The sequence below is a fragment of the Lichenostomus cassidix genome, chromosome 2, assembly GCF_008360975.1.
Source record: "Lichenostomus cassidix isolate B80296 chromosome 2, HeHo_3.0, whole genome shotgun sequence".
In the NCBI taxonomy this organism is placed as follows: Eukaryota; Metazoa; Chordata; class Aves; order Passeriformes; family Meliphagidae; genus Lichenostomus; species Lichenostomus cassidix.
In genome coordinates, this window is record NC_139482.1 from 147,529,469 (window position 1) to 147,545,991 (window position 16,523).

The 16,523-nt window shown below is 37.7% G+C and overlaps 1 protein-coding gene across 4 annotated transcripts in view; it reads right to left on the reverse strand.

Moving 5' to 3' along the window:
- TRAPPC9 (trafficking protein particle complex subunit 9) overlaps window positions 1-16,523 on the reverse strand; it is a 442,295-nt gene that overhangs the window by 233,086 nt on the left and 192,686 nt on the right. For all 4 annotated transcript variants that reach the window (XM_085053644.1, XM_085053643.1, XM_085053645.1 and 1 more), the window contains 2 exons: window positions 8,499-8,652; window positions 437-527 (listed from right to left, as the gene is read on the reverse strand). In XM_085053644.1, coding sequence (XP_084909770.1) covers window positions 437-527; window positions 8,499-8,652 — 245 coding nt within the window. The remainder of the gene's footprint in view (window positions 1-436; window positions 528-8,498; window positions 8,653-16,523) is intronic.

Below are 16,523 nucleotides of genomic sequence, written 5' to 3' on the forward strand. Positions count from 1 at the left end.
AAAACATTTTCTGCACCTCAAAAGTTAGTAATGCAATTGTCTAGACCATAATAAGAAATGTATCGCAAGTACATTACCATTCCAAAAGCAAAAAATTAGAGAAATTACTTTTAAAACACACACTGTAAGAAAAAGGGAAAAATTAAGTAGCAGCTACCTCTCATACAAGGCAACTAAGACTGAAAATTACAGGAAAAATTGCACAGTCAGGTTTCATATTTACTATCACCAAACAGCGGTACTTAAAATAAAACAGATATCAATTCTACATTTATCTCCAGCTAAGTAAAACTGCTAAAGGAAAATAAAATTCCTATCAAATTCTCCGGTATCACAGATTGTCAGTAAATGAAAACATTATCATTCTCATGCTGCTAAAAATTAAGAGCTTTACATTCTCTAAAAAAGATCATCCATGGATTTTGACACCACTCACCCCACTGGAGAGGAGCCAACTGCAGATGCTCCAGGACCAGCTGATTGAGAACACCTTCCACACTTGCTTCCCCTTCACGCTTCAAGGAAGGGTAAATTGGGATTAAGGAAAATTTTGTTTCACACAGGAAAAGGGCCATGTGATATGAACAACTTTTATAATTGCAAATCGAAACTGTAATCTAGAGATTCATTAAAGGTTAATGTTACATATGGTTTATTAACCCATAAATTGACCAACAGTAAAAGTTATAGCAGTTGATATCTTCAGAATATAAAAATGTAATTCCACTGAGGAGTGTTAAAGCAAAGGTAAAACACACTTGAACCATAATAAAACACGAGGGTAAGAAAGCCTGGAAGCTTCAAAAATGCGAAACCTCTAAGTATATGGTGCAGGATGAGAACACAGAACAATAAATTAGGAATAATCTGAAAGCAAAACAGTTAAAATTTGAGAGGGCAATAGAAAACAGAACAAATGACTGCTAGGATAGCCCTGGCTGCTGCCTTGGTGCCAATGCCATGGAGGTGCATGGATGTTGGACAGTGACAATGGCATTACTGAGGGAGATATCAAACCAGAACCACACAGGCACAGAACCTGCAAACTTCCCTTTCTACCCTGTATGAGCTCAGAAACAGCCCAATGCTGAAAAGAGAAAAAATCAGGGAACTGTTCTTACTCTAAGGACAGCAGAGCACTGGAATAAACTGCTGTGAATAGAAGAATGGCTTTTGAACAAGGGCTTCAAAACAGGTTACAGAAGTGCTTAAATAAAAGCATAAAAAATATCCAATGTCATGCAAAGACAGTGTTATCCATTTAAACAAATTAATAATAATTTTGCATGATGAGACAATTGAGATAACATTAATTTGTAACAGGAAGAGCACTGGACTTCTTTTTTTTAATTCCCTGACTGCAGAAAGCCCCTGAATTCATGGGGCTTGGAAGCTCATGGAGATGTCAGCATCATCTTGTATTCAGGCATATATCCCACCATCATTAAGGAATAAGGAATAATCATCAAGATTTCAACCAACTACTCCAAAAGTACTGGAATCCTGCTGCTCAAAAATAGATCCAAAACTAAAAGAATATCTGAGCTTCTATAAACAGCTTCTGCATGTGATCAGTCCCTTTGCTGTAAACTCTGGAAGGAGATGCACATCATCTTGACTGCTGAGGTATACACTCACCTGTGCCAGTTAAAAGAAAATTAACAAGCACTGCAGATAACTAATTTCTACCACAGGACATAATCCTGCAGCGTCTCCAGGAGATTGAAAGAAAAGTCTTGAAACCTCAGAACAAAAGCAGATCTAACAGTTAGTGATTGAGACTGAAGAGCTCAGAGATAATAGGAGAATCAATACCAAGTGCAATATTTTTGCCATTATTTTTAAAAATATTCTCATTATGCCCTGAAAAATGTCATAAATAATACCTTTTTTTTTTTCTCCTAAAAAGACTTTGGCAAAGAAAGAATTTACAAACCCCAAAGAGTCTGAAAGCTGTAAACACCATTAAAGAAAAGCATCTATTTGTAAAACTGAAGGCAGCAAAATATCACCTTAGAAGAGCATTGCTGATGAAAAATGAGACTCAGAACCACCAGCACAACTCAGTAATTTCCATAAAACACACTCAAGGGTAGAGAATACATGATTTGAATTACTTCACAGAAACAGCAGATAAATAATTCTGTTATCACATCTTTAATCTAAGGACTATAAGTGAGAGAAAACACTAATAAAAAGGCAGTATTTAAAAGATGCTTTAAAACAGAGTGGCTGACGTTAACTGTAACATTAAACTAACTTTACTGTAATTTACTTACAACAGACTCACAGTGGTGCCTGGAATATTACAAATTTTCACTGTTTAAAGCTTCATGGAAAAGTTAATGTCTCAAATAACACCATAAAATTACTATAAAACAGGTGATTCTCCATTCTTTATCATTGGTAAATGCTACCAAAGCAGATCCACGTACACAGATGTACAATATTCCCCCTGGAACTTAAAACCATAGGAGGCAGTGAGGCTTTTATAGCCCAAACTCTTGGATAAATAAATTTCCTTATTCCATCACAAGCACTAAATAAACTCAGCTCATTTTTAGCACACTGCTTATTGTCATCTTGTGGCCAAATAAATTCTATAGACAACAAATAGCTCAGTGAGTGTTACTGTATATTAACCTGGAGGTCTTATTTGTTTATTTACAAAACAAATTGATGATATCAGTTTATCTTAGACACATGGCCATGGTTTGTAGAACTGATGAGAAATTTCAATTTTTGCAGTTGGCAATTCTATGTGAAAGGAAACATAGCATTTAAATGGTTAGGCCATGCAGAGATTATTTGACTCATGTATTCAGGAAATAAATTGCATTTGTCAATTGAGATCATTGAGTGAAGCAGCATAAGGGAGTCTGGTGGCAAAGGAGGGAAAGGCAATGCAACCAAAGAAGTGGACTTGTTGAAACAAGAAGGAATAACCACATAAAGGGATTATGTGTCCACATGGACCTACAGAGGGATCTGGACCATGGAATTCCATGTCCCTGATCTTTGTCTCCTGAGTTATCAGGAGACAAATCAATTATCACTATCATCAATTACATACAATTGTTCATTACAGGACAAACACATAACTCAACATTGCAACACACTCATTACGCTGGAGATGAAAAACAACCAAAATACACAGTGAGAAAATATCAAAGGAACAAAAGAGAAAAGCTTAACTCAAGAGAAAAGCTTAACTCAAGAGTTTGCCTAAGTCAAAGCCTTGAGAAGTCAATGAAAGCAAGGAGTTGGAACAGGGGTTGCCAAGATACCCTTTATTGTTAGCTCAAAGTCAAAGCTGACAAAAGACACAAGTGTAAGATGCAGGATTTAAAATTCATTGAAGAGGACTGCCCAGATAAAGCCAAGCACAGACTGCCAAGGTTAAGTCTGACCTTGCAGAATCTATCTGCTTAACCAAATCTCCACACATTTTGCTGAAGTCTCAGTGCCACCACAAACCTGCTCTTCTGCAGGAGTCACACTGCTGACCCAGGTCTCATCTCCTGCAGTCAAATCTTTGTTTTTAACAAAACAGGCTTCAGCCAGGACTCACACAGTTGGCTTCCAGTTTGCAGCACAACAGTTCTTATTTAACAGTTCAAGGCATTTTCATCTGCACAGTCAAATAAGCCTCAGTGGGAGCCTCAGAGCCAACAAACACACAATCACCAGATGCTGGTTTAAAAAAAAAAAAAAAAAAAAAAAAGGCCAGCAAACCTAAAAACCTAATTTTTCACAGTTGACACCCTTATTTCACGTTTCTGTAGCAACAGATTGAATATGATACAAGCTGTTTCATACCAAAACCCTAAATGACAGTCAAATGAACCAGTTATTTCCCCAGGGGAAACTTTGGTCTTTTACACTCTCTGGATTGCCTCATGTGTAGCTGGGTACTCACAATTAGAATACAGTCTGTTATCTAAAACCTACTGCTTAAAAAGACAATAGGTTTTAAACAATGGTTTCTATCTGGAAGTTACTCATGTTTTTCCTCCCTAAAAAAAAAAATTTTTTTTAGGATGTCCCTAGCAAATAAATGCAGGTGGGAGAATGCACATAATCATAAAAAATAGCAAATATTCATAAATAATAATTATACTAATTAAAAAGAAATTTGCATGATTTGCACATTTTACTTACAGCAGCTGCCTTAAAGTTATTTTAAGCTTTCTGTTTGATTATTATTGTGGTACTTTATTATTAAAACTAATTATATGAAGTTATTTGGGGTCTTAAATAATAGTTATTTTTGCAAACAGTAAGAAGAAGCACAGAAATTTAAAGAAACCTTTACTGATGTACAGAAGTTCCACAAGATGTAATATTCTCGTAACTGAAAAGTCATAATTATGATCAAGATAAAGTCATCAAAAGCTGAATAGACACTGAAAAGTGAATTTCAATAACAACTATCAGTGATTTGCTGTCAAGCAAATGAGATGACTCAAGGTTCTGCCTGATAATAATTTCAAAATCCTGATTGGCTGCTCAGATGATTAAATACAAAAGCATTTTTAATTTTTATTTATATGGAAAAGATGTCAGTGTTCACAAACCTAATAAATAAGTGGAACTCATGAAGATCACCTCCATGAAATGAAGAAAAGTTCCAAGTATCACCCTAGAGGGAATCAACAAATCTATGAATGAAAGTTGGAAATAATAATTCAGTCAGTTATGCTAGACCACATGCAAAAAAAAAAAAAAATCAATCAGACAAGCAACACTTGCAATAGAATTAAATAATAGTTCTCAGAGAAAACATCATCTCTGAAACCTGGAAAGTACAATTTGATTCTGTGAGAAACCTCACCTGCAGTATTGCCTCCAGCTTTGGCTGCCACATATTGAGAAAAATAGAGCTGAACTGCAGAACAACATCAGCAATATGACTGAAAGAAAATGTGCTTTGGAAGAAATTTTGGCAATTAGGTTTAAATATGGAAAACAAAAAAAACTGAGGAAGGGGCACATGATACAATTTTTAAAATGTAAGGAAACATTGCAAATAGGATGGACTTCCTATACATCACAGATATTAAGGCTGAAGTAAGAAAAAAGTCTGACTATAAGAAAAGATAAAAATGGAACATGGTATTTAAGGTGACACTGGAAGTCTCACTTTTTTAAAGGCTGTTAGGGCCAGGCTTAGAATATTTTCAAGAAAATGACCCCAAAATGTTTCAGTCTCATTTCACTGAAATAGCAATTCCTTCACAGTACATTAGAAAATTTCTCTGGCTGCAATCAAACCTGGAGATAGCAGAAGACAGGCAAGGAAAAGGAGTTGAGTTTTCAACAATCATTCTCTGACCCAGCCCTCTGCCCAGCTGCACAAATCACAGAATAATTTATATTGAAAGGCAATTCCAGAGTCACTGTCCAGCCCTGTGCTCAAAGCACAGAAAATACTGGAATTGCACCTGGTGGTTCAAGGCATTGTCCAGAATTTTTTAACGTCTTCAAAGAAAGCAATTTTACAGCACTTTTGGACAACCTGTTCCAGTGTCTGAGCACCCTCACTGTGAAAAGGAATTTTCCTAGTGGCTAACTGGAATTTAACAGTCCCCTCCTGACTTGAAGGGTCAGATGAACTTGTTCACTGCTGTAACTCTCAGGCTTTGAGAAGGCTGATCCAGGAGGCTCAGCAGCTCCACTGGGGCAGCATCCTTTCCAATCCTGCCTTCCACAGCCCCAAAGTCTCCTCTGCTAAATCCAGAGTCATCTCAGAACAACTGCAGCCAAGGCTGACACCAAACCTCAACTCTCCAGCTGGACCATTTGTTCAAGGAGCAGATCCCACCCAGCACACACCAAATCAAACCATCCAACACCTGTACACAAAAATCTGCCTTAAAGTATTTCAGAAATAAGCTAACCTGCAACTGGAAGACTTCTTCCAGTTACTACAGGAGTTCATCCAGCTTTGCTTCTCATTTGGGTGCAAACTCTGCCCTTGGTGAAAAAGCTTTCAACTGGCCCATCCCTCCTTTCCTAATAATTCCCAGTGCACACTCTGATTTCTCCTCCACATGCTTTTGCAATTCCTGGTGTAATCATCTGACGTGGGCCTTGGATCACAGCTCAGGGCATTCTGTGATGTTAACTCACCTCAACCCATCACCTTCCCATGCCATGCATACAATCAGCAGAGAAAAGTTATCTGGGGAGTTCAAAGTAGTTCAGAGATGATGGACAACCAAGGGATCACTTGGCATTACCATTCAAGAGACTTGCAAAAATGCCTGCTCTAGTAGGAAGTATCAGTAACTCCACCCCTTTGTATTTTTGCATTGCTTTTCCTCTTTTGGCTGCACTTAGGCTGACTGCTGAAGGAAAACAAGGCTAACACAGCTGAACCATCCATCCATTTCTCTGCCTGTGTGTCCATCAGTATAAACTCTGCTGCCCAGTGTTAAATTACTCTGATGGGAGAAAAATATCTCAGAAACCAAGTTTCTTAAACTTAGCAGAAATGAGAGGAGGAATGTTTTTTATTGACTGGTTCATATATAAATGTTGCTGCAGGAAATAAAATTATAAAGCCAGGGGAGGTTCAGGTTGGACATCAGGAAGAATTTCTTTATGGAAAGGGCTGTCAAGAAGTGGAAGGTTCTGCCCAGGGAGGTGGTGGAGTCACCATCCCTGAAGGGGTTCAAGAAATGCCTCAGTGTGGCACTTCACGCTGTGGTGGTGTTTGGCTAAAGTTTGGACTTGATGATTTTGGAGCTCTTTTGAGATCTCTTCCAACATTAATGATTCTACAGTTCTATGAGGAAGACTAACGCTAGGGTTTTTTTAGCATTTCTTTAAGGATTTTTAAGCACATGTGAAACTTGTTGCCTTTCATTAATTAGAATAGTTTTAGTTCCTGGAACAGAGAGAATAATCCTAACAAGTATTAAAAAGACAAACTAATGCTTGCACTGAATTGAACACACAGAACCCATGCATTGTTGTATTGGTTTCTAAGGCACTGACTTTCATGTCAGCCACAACAGTTTTAGGATCAAAACTGGAGTTAAATCCAGAACACAGGATGGATGTAAACAGTGTTGCCCAGCAACTGGGATGAGTGAGGATGTATTTTTACACCTTGACAAAATGATTACGACTAAGTACTCAATTCCAGTGTAAGAATTCAACTATCCTATCATAGAATATTTATATTTTTCCATAACACAGACATTTTCTAAGTGAGTTCTGGTTAAATATTGACATTTTTGCATAAGAAGAGCTCTCTCTGTAATGTTGCTTGGGGAATCTGGACTGAACCAGGCACTAAGAACCTCATTTGTGTCTCAAGCCTTGCCTTTGACAAACCCTGATCAGCTAATCTAATATTCACAGCATGGTTAAGGCTGGAAAGGACCACTGGAGGTCACCTGGTCCATCCCCCTGCTCAAGCAGAGTCCCCAGAGCACAGGATTCTGTCCAGGACAGATCTGGAATATCTCCAGGGAAGGAAAATCCACAGCATCTCTGGGCGACCTGAGCCAGTGCTCAGTCACCCTCCCAGTGAAGAAGTTCTTCCCACAATAATTAGTAATGAAACGAATTAAAATTAAAACTAGTCATTTCAGATCACTGGATAAAAGTACAATTAAAAGCACAAACAGATAAAGCATGATTTGATTGCCACTCTCCTCTCATCTTCTGCCACCCCCTATCATGTGAATTTGAGGATGATCTGAGTGAAAAATATAAATCTCCTGGGAAGTGCTGAGTACCATCACATGGCTTGGGGGACTGCTTGCTGTACAGAATGTTTCTTGAAGAAAATCATGAGAAAGTGTATTTTTGACAAGCCCAACACAAGATTTTTTTATAGAAATAATGAAATTTATAGCAACACCATTGGTTTATTTTAAATCTAAACTGAATGCAATTTCTTATTAATAATCATAAGGCAATATTGTACTGCATTTAGAATTATTGTGGGGATTTTATGTTTAGAATGACTAAGTCATCACACAAGTCCTGTCTAAGCCTTAAAAAGCTACCCAAGATTAGATACATTACTAAATCTATGAAGAGGACTTGGAAATAAATTATTCTAATATGTTCTGTTTGACTCAAATTTAATTAAATATATGCAAACTCTCTAAATCCAGCTTCACGAATTTCTTTATGATTCAGTTACTCGCTGTGGGGGAGAACAGAAAAATTTGACCCCATGAATCTACTACTCATCAACCCTAACTACACTTCCTCAGTTCCCTAAAAGCTGGGAAAACCACACAGGATTTATGACATGCTTAGTGAGTCAGAAAAAGCCATTATAGGATGACCCAAGCATCGCCTAAATAATATACAGCACAATTAACCTTAAACAGTCTATAATTATGATAAGCTTCATAGTTCTAATTACTTTTCTTTTCAGTAACACTGCTGTGAAGTGAGCTGAATTATAAAATAAAATGTATCAGAGGGCATCTATTTATATACTTTTAAAGCAAGTATTTATGAAAGGATATAATTTTCCAGCAAATATCCAGCTTGCTGTTAATCTCCAGACCTCTTGCTTGTTGCCTTTCTTCTTCCAGCTGCTTTGCATTCGCCAACTGTGCCCCATCAGTTGGGGATTCTGGGAAGCTCTCAAAATTGAACTTGTCCACTTGGATAGCCATGCTGTAGAGCAAGGGAAAAGAAAGAAAAAAAATATTATTTTTATGTAGCAATTTTACAGATATTATTTCTGCAGGAACTCCAGACCACAGTGAAACCAAGCACTGCAATATCAATATATTGGTTTCAGTGGCACCCAGTCCATAATTAATGATATATAGGCCAGATGGTTTATGCTACTGAAAACTGAAGTCTGAGCCTGTTGATAGCAAGAATGTTTTACAAATCATCAATCAGCCTCTTAATGACTTTGTGAGTGGTGCACAAGACCTTTATTTTGTAGTTGCAAGCAGATGATTTATTGTGGTTCTGCAGAGGTTCACCTGCCTCCACTCTTGGGAGGTTACAGCTCCTGGTGTGCTCAAGACTTGCTGAAAAAAAGCATGATTGGGTTAAAAGCTGATGAATATACTATTTAAAGTTGTTCATCAATACCAACCCATACAAAAGGGAAGCAAAATATTATATATGATAGTATCTCCTGAAGTGAACTGTAACACACTTGGAAAGTCATTGGTTTTACAAGCAAACTTCCTCACTTTTCCTTGCAAAACTCAGGAAGGAAAGACAAAATAACCACAGAAGTAGGGCCCTAATGTGGCCCTTGACTTTTTTTTTAAGAAAACACTTCCCTCCTACTTTGTACATCTTCATGACTTACAGACAATATTAATTTCAATAGCACAGTATAATTCATTGGTAGTAAATGGTTAAATAATTGCTTTATTAAATGTACGGTAAGGCATAAAAGGTAATCAAATTAAATATAGTACACTATAATGCATACTAAATACTGGTATGTTAAATTAGAAACACTAATCTAATAAAAAAGGGAATTTAGACCAGCTCACATCACATGAAATGTGGTTATAGAAGATCTAATATACTATGCTGCCAAAACAGCCTTAATTTCCTGAATTGTCTGAAATAGAAAAATAATTAGGGAAGAATTAAAATATATTGCTCTTGAGATGACTTTGCACTTAAGGAGACCAAGCAACACCTTTGAAAACCATTCATGATGAAATGCAACTCCAAACTGGGAAGGGGTCTGGGAAGGGCACTTCACAAAAACACAGGATTACTATTATTCTTTAATCTATTTGTCCATGTAAAAAGGGAAACATGTTTTATAAATGCTGCCAAAAGGAAAACACCACTAACAAATGTCAACAAGAAAGAGCTTTAAAATCCCTCCAGACCAGAAAAGATTTTCTGTAATTCATATTAATTTAAAAGAATCTTGAGCCTAAAAGAAACATGTGAAAATACATGGCAATTACAAGGAGTAATGTAGAGCTTGTGAAGTTCACTATGGGAAGAAGAATTCAAATAGGCCTAATCAAGACTGAGCAAAAACTGACATTGAGGAGAAGCTTCTGAAGTTTCCATTCTAGTGGAAGGTGTCCCTGCCATGGCAGGGGGTAGGAAATAAATGGCCTTTGATGTCCCTTCCAACCCAAAGCATTGTATGATTTTATAAAAACTACAAATACAGCACTCAGGCAAAGGTTTCTATAAGCTACCACTTCTGCAGACTGCATCTTTGCTGATCCTCATATCCCAAAGGCAGAGGAATTAATCTGTTCCTCTCCAAGGGATGGTTTAGTTTTGGCTATTTTTAATGCAGCAAGAGATCATTAGAAGTTCTCCATTTGCATGCAGAGTCCATCAAGTGCTGGGCATATTAAAAAGCTGAACATGAGTTACAAAAGTGGATCGCAGTAATGCCCAGAATCAAGCCAGAAATAAAGGACATAATGAAAAACACCCAGATACAATCTGAAGAGTGGATTCTGGAAGGAATTACCTGGCCTGGAACAATGACTAACAACATCAATTCTTACTGGCATTGAAGGATGATTTGATTCTGCAAATGCAGGTTGGGTTTCCTGGATTTTGCACAGGCAAAGCACGTGGAAGACACAACTGGAACTTTCTGAATTTCATTGTGTTTGTTTCTGAGATCATTCCATCACTCCGTGGTACATGAGCAGATGCAAAACCAGCACTTGATTTCTGTGACAAACACAGTACTACTCTAATTCTCACAGAAATACAGTTAGTTCCCTATGGCCATATTTGAACAAATTATCTCAGCTTCTGGACAGTCAGAAGTATTTAGGCTCCATCTGCAAAGGGACTAGGAAAACAGCTCCCATCTAATTACTGTGTTGCACTTTCCTAAGTTATTGATATTTGAGAAAAATATTCCTGCCTAACAATGTTTAATATGCAACTGCAGCATTCAGATTGCATTCCTCTGTTGAAGGATTGTTGCTGGCAATATGGTAATTTTTGTCTGGAAATTAAATATGCATGTAAGCACTTTTTACCCCAACAGCCTACAATAAATCCACATCAGCTTTACGAACACAGCCTAAATTACTCTTAACTGTTCATTGGGCATCTCTGCTTGAAGTAACTTTTGTTAAGCTCTAAGTTATAGAAAACTTTAGTAAACAGGGCTCAGTACTCAGAGACTCTACTAAGTTTTCAAATCTCCTAACCATGTTTTTATTTATAATGTTTATACTGCATTTAGCACAGTGGCACCTCATGTCACATGAGAAGCTACAAAAACACCCCCAACAACACACTTGCCAGCTAGAAAGTGAGGAGTCTGAATAAAAGAGAACTACAGAGAGAAAAATATCACACAAAACAGTACTATGAGCACAGCTGTAGGTAGGATATATGAAAGTAATAAACAGAGATAAAATAAAATGTTTCTAGACTATAGGTCCTCTCAAAGTAAAGCACAACAGAATTAAATCCCAACTCTTTTTCTTAAATGTATCAGCCTTTTATCATCTCTATTCTGCTTCCTCTTGTGCTAAAAATATTCATTTCAAGTTTTGTCTCTGCATTTTTTATCTGTAACGTTGCTTCAGTATTTATTCCTCAGCCTATGGAACATGTAATACATGGGAAGGCTTTGCACAAAAATCAAAACAAAAAATAAAATACCATAACCTAAATCAGTCATTCATCCATAAAAATGTACCCCTACCCAAACCCAGCTCCTTCACTTTCTTTTTAATATGAAGGTTTCTCCCATCTCAAAAGATGCATTTCACCAGTGAGGTGCTAACGAATGGACAAACAATTCCCAGAGCCGTGACTGAAGGAGAAAATGGAAAAGCTGGACAGTGAATTACAATCACCAACTAAAAAAGGATCTTTTTAAACTTTGAAGTGATCTCTAGAGATCACATGGACTTCACCCTAAAAGGAGGAGAAGAAAGGCAACCTCTTGAACATCACCCAACTTTGTCACTGGGCTGTGCATCAGAATAATGAGAATGAAATGTATTTTAGCCATAAAAGTCATTCTCTCATGTCTTCTGCAGTTACTTTGCAACCTGTTTCTTGTCAAGAATTCTCTGCACTTCTTTTCTCCCCAAATTTGTCCTTGCTTGTTGTGATATACAAGAATCTATGGAATCTATATAGGAAAAGGTAAAAATAGACAGTTCAGTCTGAAACAGGCATTCATTTTATTGCAAACAGCCAGGATAATGATGGCTCACATTGTGCAAGGGCACCTGTACCTTGCCCTTCACAGTAATTACATAGCAGGGAAAACAGAGAAGATCTGAAAACTCAAAAGTTTGGAAATAAACTCATTCCAGGGAAAGGGACTGGAATTCCATTTTAACTTCTTTGCCTCATGGGGAGCTATCCAAATTTCCTACTAGATGAGTTTTCAATAAATAATGAGATATTTGTATAAAAACACTGCATTATGCAAAAAAAAAAAAATTAAATTAAATATCTAATCCTGCAAATGCAAAACAGGTTTTGTTTCTTTCTGGCCAACCTTGTCTGAGCAGGAGGAGGAATAAAGTAACAACAGTTTTCATGAATAATGAAACAATTGTGGTTTGAAACTACTGGGTTTGTCACGAAACGAGCCCAAGCCATTGTGACAGCTCCTCAGACAAGTGAGCATCGTTGCAGGCATGCAAATTATCCAAATACAAATTAAATGAATGAAGAGGAGAAGGTCAGCTCATCAGCAATGCTGCTGGTATGTCTGCACGGTATCATCTGTCAGGATGGCTTACAGGGGAAGAAGTGACAAACCTTGTGATGGCACAGCCAACATCTCAATGACAATCAGCTAAAGCCCCGTTAAAGTCACGGGGCAGAGTTAAAAAGGCACTGGACAGCTCAATTCACCACTTCTCATAAAAAGAGTTGCAACTTTACTGGAAATCCAGCCCTGCCCTGATGACAAAACGCTCAGCAGAGAGGACTTTGCACGGAGGAAAATCATTTCCTGCAAATGACATCAGGCTGCTGCTGAGGCAGTGCCTTCCACATCCCCCTGTCCCCAAGCAGTGCCAGGTACAATCCAGCAGCACTGACAGCTTCACACAAGTGAAGATGGCAGAGAAAATTAACAGGTGAAAAATTCAGTCAGGGAACATCACTGGGAGTGCTGCAAACTCCTGCCTTTGTTCCTGGCAGGACAGTGAGCAGGTTCCAGGCAGATCCCAGCCACCAGTGACACATCTCAGATCATTACATGTCCTCTTCTAAGAGTATAAATCCATGAAGTGGAATTAATTATCTGATACTTTCCAAACAAAACAAGGTTAAGAGCAGGCATGGTATTAAAAGAAAAGCAGCAATCTGCTCAACATAAGTAGATTTCATCTTTCATTAAGTAACTAAAACACTGCTGCTTAGCTTGGAAGAATAAAATATAGAGATAGCCCTTATTCAATTACCCTTAGGAAGAAACAATAGAACAGGAACCCAAAAACTCTTCCTCATGGCTAACTACCTATTTAAATACTATCATCCACAGATGAGTTTGCAAGCTGCTCCCAAAATGAGGCTGACAGGAGGCAGTTGGAGACTTTATTCAATATTATGCTTCCTGTTCATCCTCCTTTCCTATAAGAAGTAGACAGCAGGGACACTGTGCCAGACCATGTTACTGCCACTTATGCAGAATGTTTATGAGCATGAAGAGTCCCTGTAAATTCCAGGAAAACTTGAAGTGAGGATGATACTCTTGCTCTCACATTCAAGAGGAAAAGAAATGCGTAAGTCAAGTTTCCTTTTAAAACTTTGCCTGATTCTTTCCTTGTGCAATCTCACTGGTAATAAATAACATCATGTCAGGAGCACATAATTCCAGCCTAAATATAAGTCCTGCAGCTGATATTAAACTGGAAGTGACACTCCAGTTTATAATAATCTACAGGCAAGGAGGGAACCAAGAATCAAACCTCTTGTGAGATGAATACATATGTATCATTGGCTGATACTAATAATGTAAATTAGAGCAAATCAACATATACTTTGCGTTTACTTCTAATTATTTCACAGATTTAGAAGTACAATCTGTATTTCATTAACTACTATAAAACACAACTGTAAAATTCAGTAGCTCAAGTGACCCACAAGTAATGATCTCTCCTCCTGGCCTAAAACTGATTGCAGAAAGAGAAACGGTGGTTTTAATATCTGAACCATGCAGAGGAAAAGATAAATTTTTCCATTAATCTTGAGAAAGGTCAATTAAATTTAAAAATTTGCATTTAGAATTTAATTATTTATTTGAAATAATTGAAGAGGAGATAAAAGTCAAACTATAGTGCTGAAGTCTGCAATATTCAACAGCTTAGACTTATCTGACCCACAACATTTCAGATGATAAAAAGTTAAAACCAGGAAAGAATCGTTCCACTGGATATAATGTAATATTTGAAAATGGAGCAGTGAGAAGAGATAGTTGGCTACACAAATCTTCTGCTTAAATGTGATTATACTGCATGATGGGCACACAGCTTTTTAATTCCTAACTCCAAATCTGAAAACCATCAGCTGCAAATGAAGAGGCATAACAATTAATTTCAATTTGCCTCTTTTTTCACTTACCCATTTAAATAATTTGGACTCCCATGGCAATCACCATGCAGCAAAGCTGTTAGCTACCTAAAGAAATAAGAAATTTAAAATAATAATAATAATGGTTATAGCCTACTCTGTGAATACAGCAATTTCCATAGGGGCATTAAGAGTCCATTCATCAATAGCCTTTCATTAGGAAATTTGGAAAAGCTTAAGTACAATAATACTTAAAGATTCAGTTAAATATCCTCCCTTTATCACAGCTGAGCTACACAAGGATTTCTAAATTCTCTTTATCCAAAATAATGCCATACTGTACCTCCTACTTCTCTCTCAGTGAACAGTAATAATGAGAGAAATAAATGTCAAAATATATATGTTCGTATTCAGTTGCTCATTTGTGTAATTCATTATTGCCTTTATATGGCAGAAAGTTCAGAAGAAAACATATGGAAATTAAAAACATGGAATTTTGTGCCAGATATAACAAACAAGACCAAAAAACCTCAATTCCACAGTCATGCCTAGTTATTGCTCCACCTGTCTGAATCTCCTCAGGAAAAGACTGAGGATTGTCCACCCCAAAATATAAACACTAAAAACAGAGTGGAATAAGGTAAGAACCTCTGCTATGTTCAAAGCATCTTCTCCAGGAAGCCTCAGGTGAAGGAACCAGGTGCTCACCTGGTGCAAATCTCATCTTTGTCCTCGTTCTGCACACACTGAGCATTAAGGGACAAAGCCACCAGATGTCTCTGCTCCTGGAACATCCCAAAGAAACCAGAAATGCTGGTCAGGAATCACCCCTTGATCACTTCCCAGCCTGGGCTCTGTCCTGACCCAGCACTGATGGTTGTTGCTGCTCCCAGGGCACTGCAGGATGTACAGGAATGGAGTTTGGTGTTTCCAGGACCCCAAAACTCTCAGAGGGTCTCAGCCTCCTGCACGTGATAAACCTGGAGCATCAACTCCCTTTCTCCAAAGAAAAAATCCCAAATTCATAGTAAATCATTAAACTGATGACAATGCTTCTCTTCTAAAGGAATATGACTGGGACATGTGGCACACAACTGGAAGGTTACTTCAGAGAAAATGCTGAGATCCCACTCAAAAACCAAATTAGGGGGCAAAAGCCACCAGGACTGAACCTCTGGGAAATTATTCACATGAGAAGAGTCCATCTCAGTGACTAGCCAAGGAAAAATGCAGAGATACATAACTTTACATACAACATCGGGAAAACGAAAGTTTTTCACCAAGGAAGTGATTCAAACATTTTTTGGGTTACAATCATAGGGTGCATGAATGCTCAGTGTGCAAGAATGCACATTTCACCATGGACTGTCACTTCAAGATACGATTAGACTTTACATTCATAATGAATTATTAATTTACCATCTACTTGCCTGTCTTCTCTTTTTATACACAAAGGTAACATTTGCCCTTTTCCCAGAGCACTGCAGCAGAAGTTCACCTCAAGATGATTTAAGTGTGATAAACAAATTCTTTTCCAAGTCACTGTTTTCCCAATATAACCTGTATAGTTTTATCACACCTGCAACCTTCACATTTTCTGTTCAGAGCACTCTTTGGTGAGTCCCTTGAAGAGTCTTGCATTTCAAGCCAGCCCAGTCCATTGACTTTAAAATGTTTATTTTGCCACAGACACATTGATTCTTTCCACATATAGAGTTGCACAGACTTTATTACAGATTCTCAAGTCCCACATGCAAGTTTTGTGAGTGATACCATATTTAAACAAGGAAATCTAGAATCTTGGCCAAAGAGCAAAGCTGGGGGACAAGCAGGACATCCTCAGATTGAGAAAGCAAAGCACCAGAACAGCAGTGAACATCTCCCAGCACAGCAATGTGGTCCAACCACACTGGAGGTTCAGCCTACAGAAGTTATTTTTTAACTAGTGACAGGAATAATGTTCACAGACATGAGTTTGGGCATAAAAACTTTCATCATGCTCCAGAAATCTCAGGGCACAGTGAGTG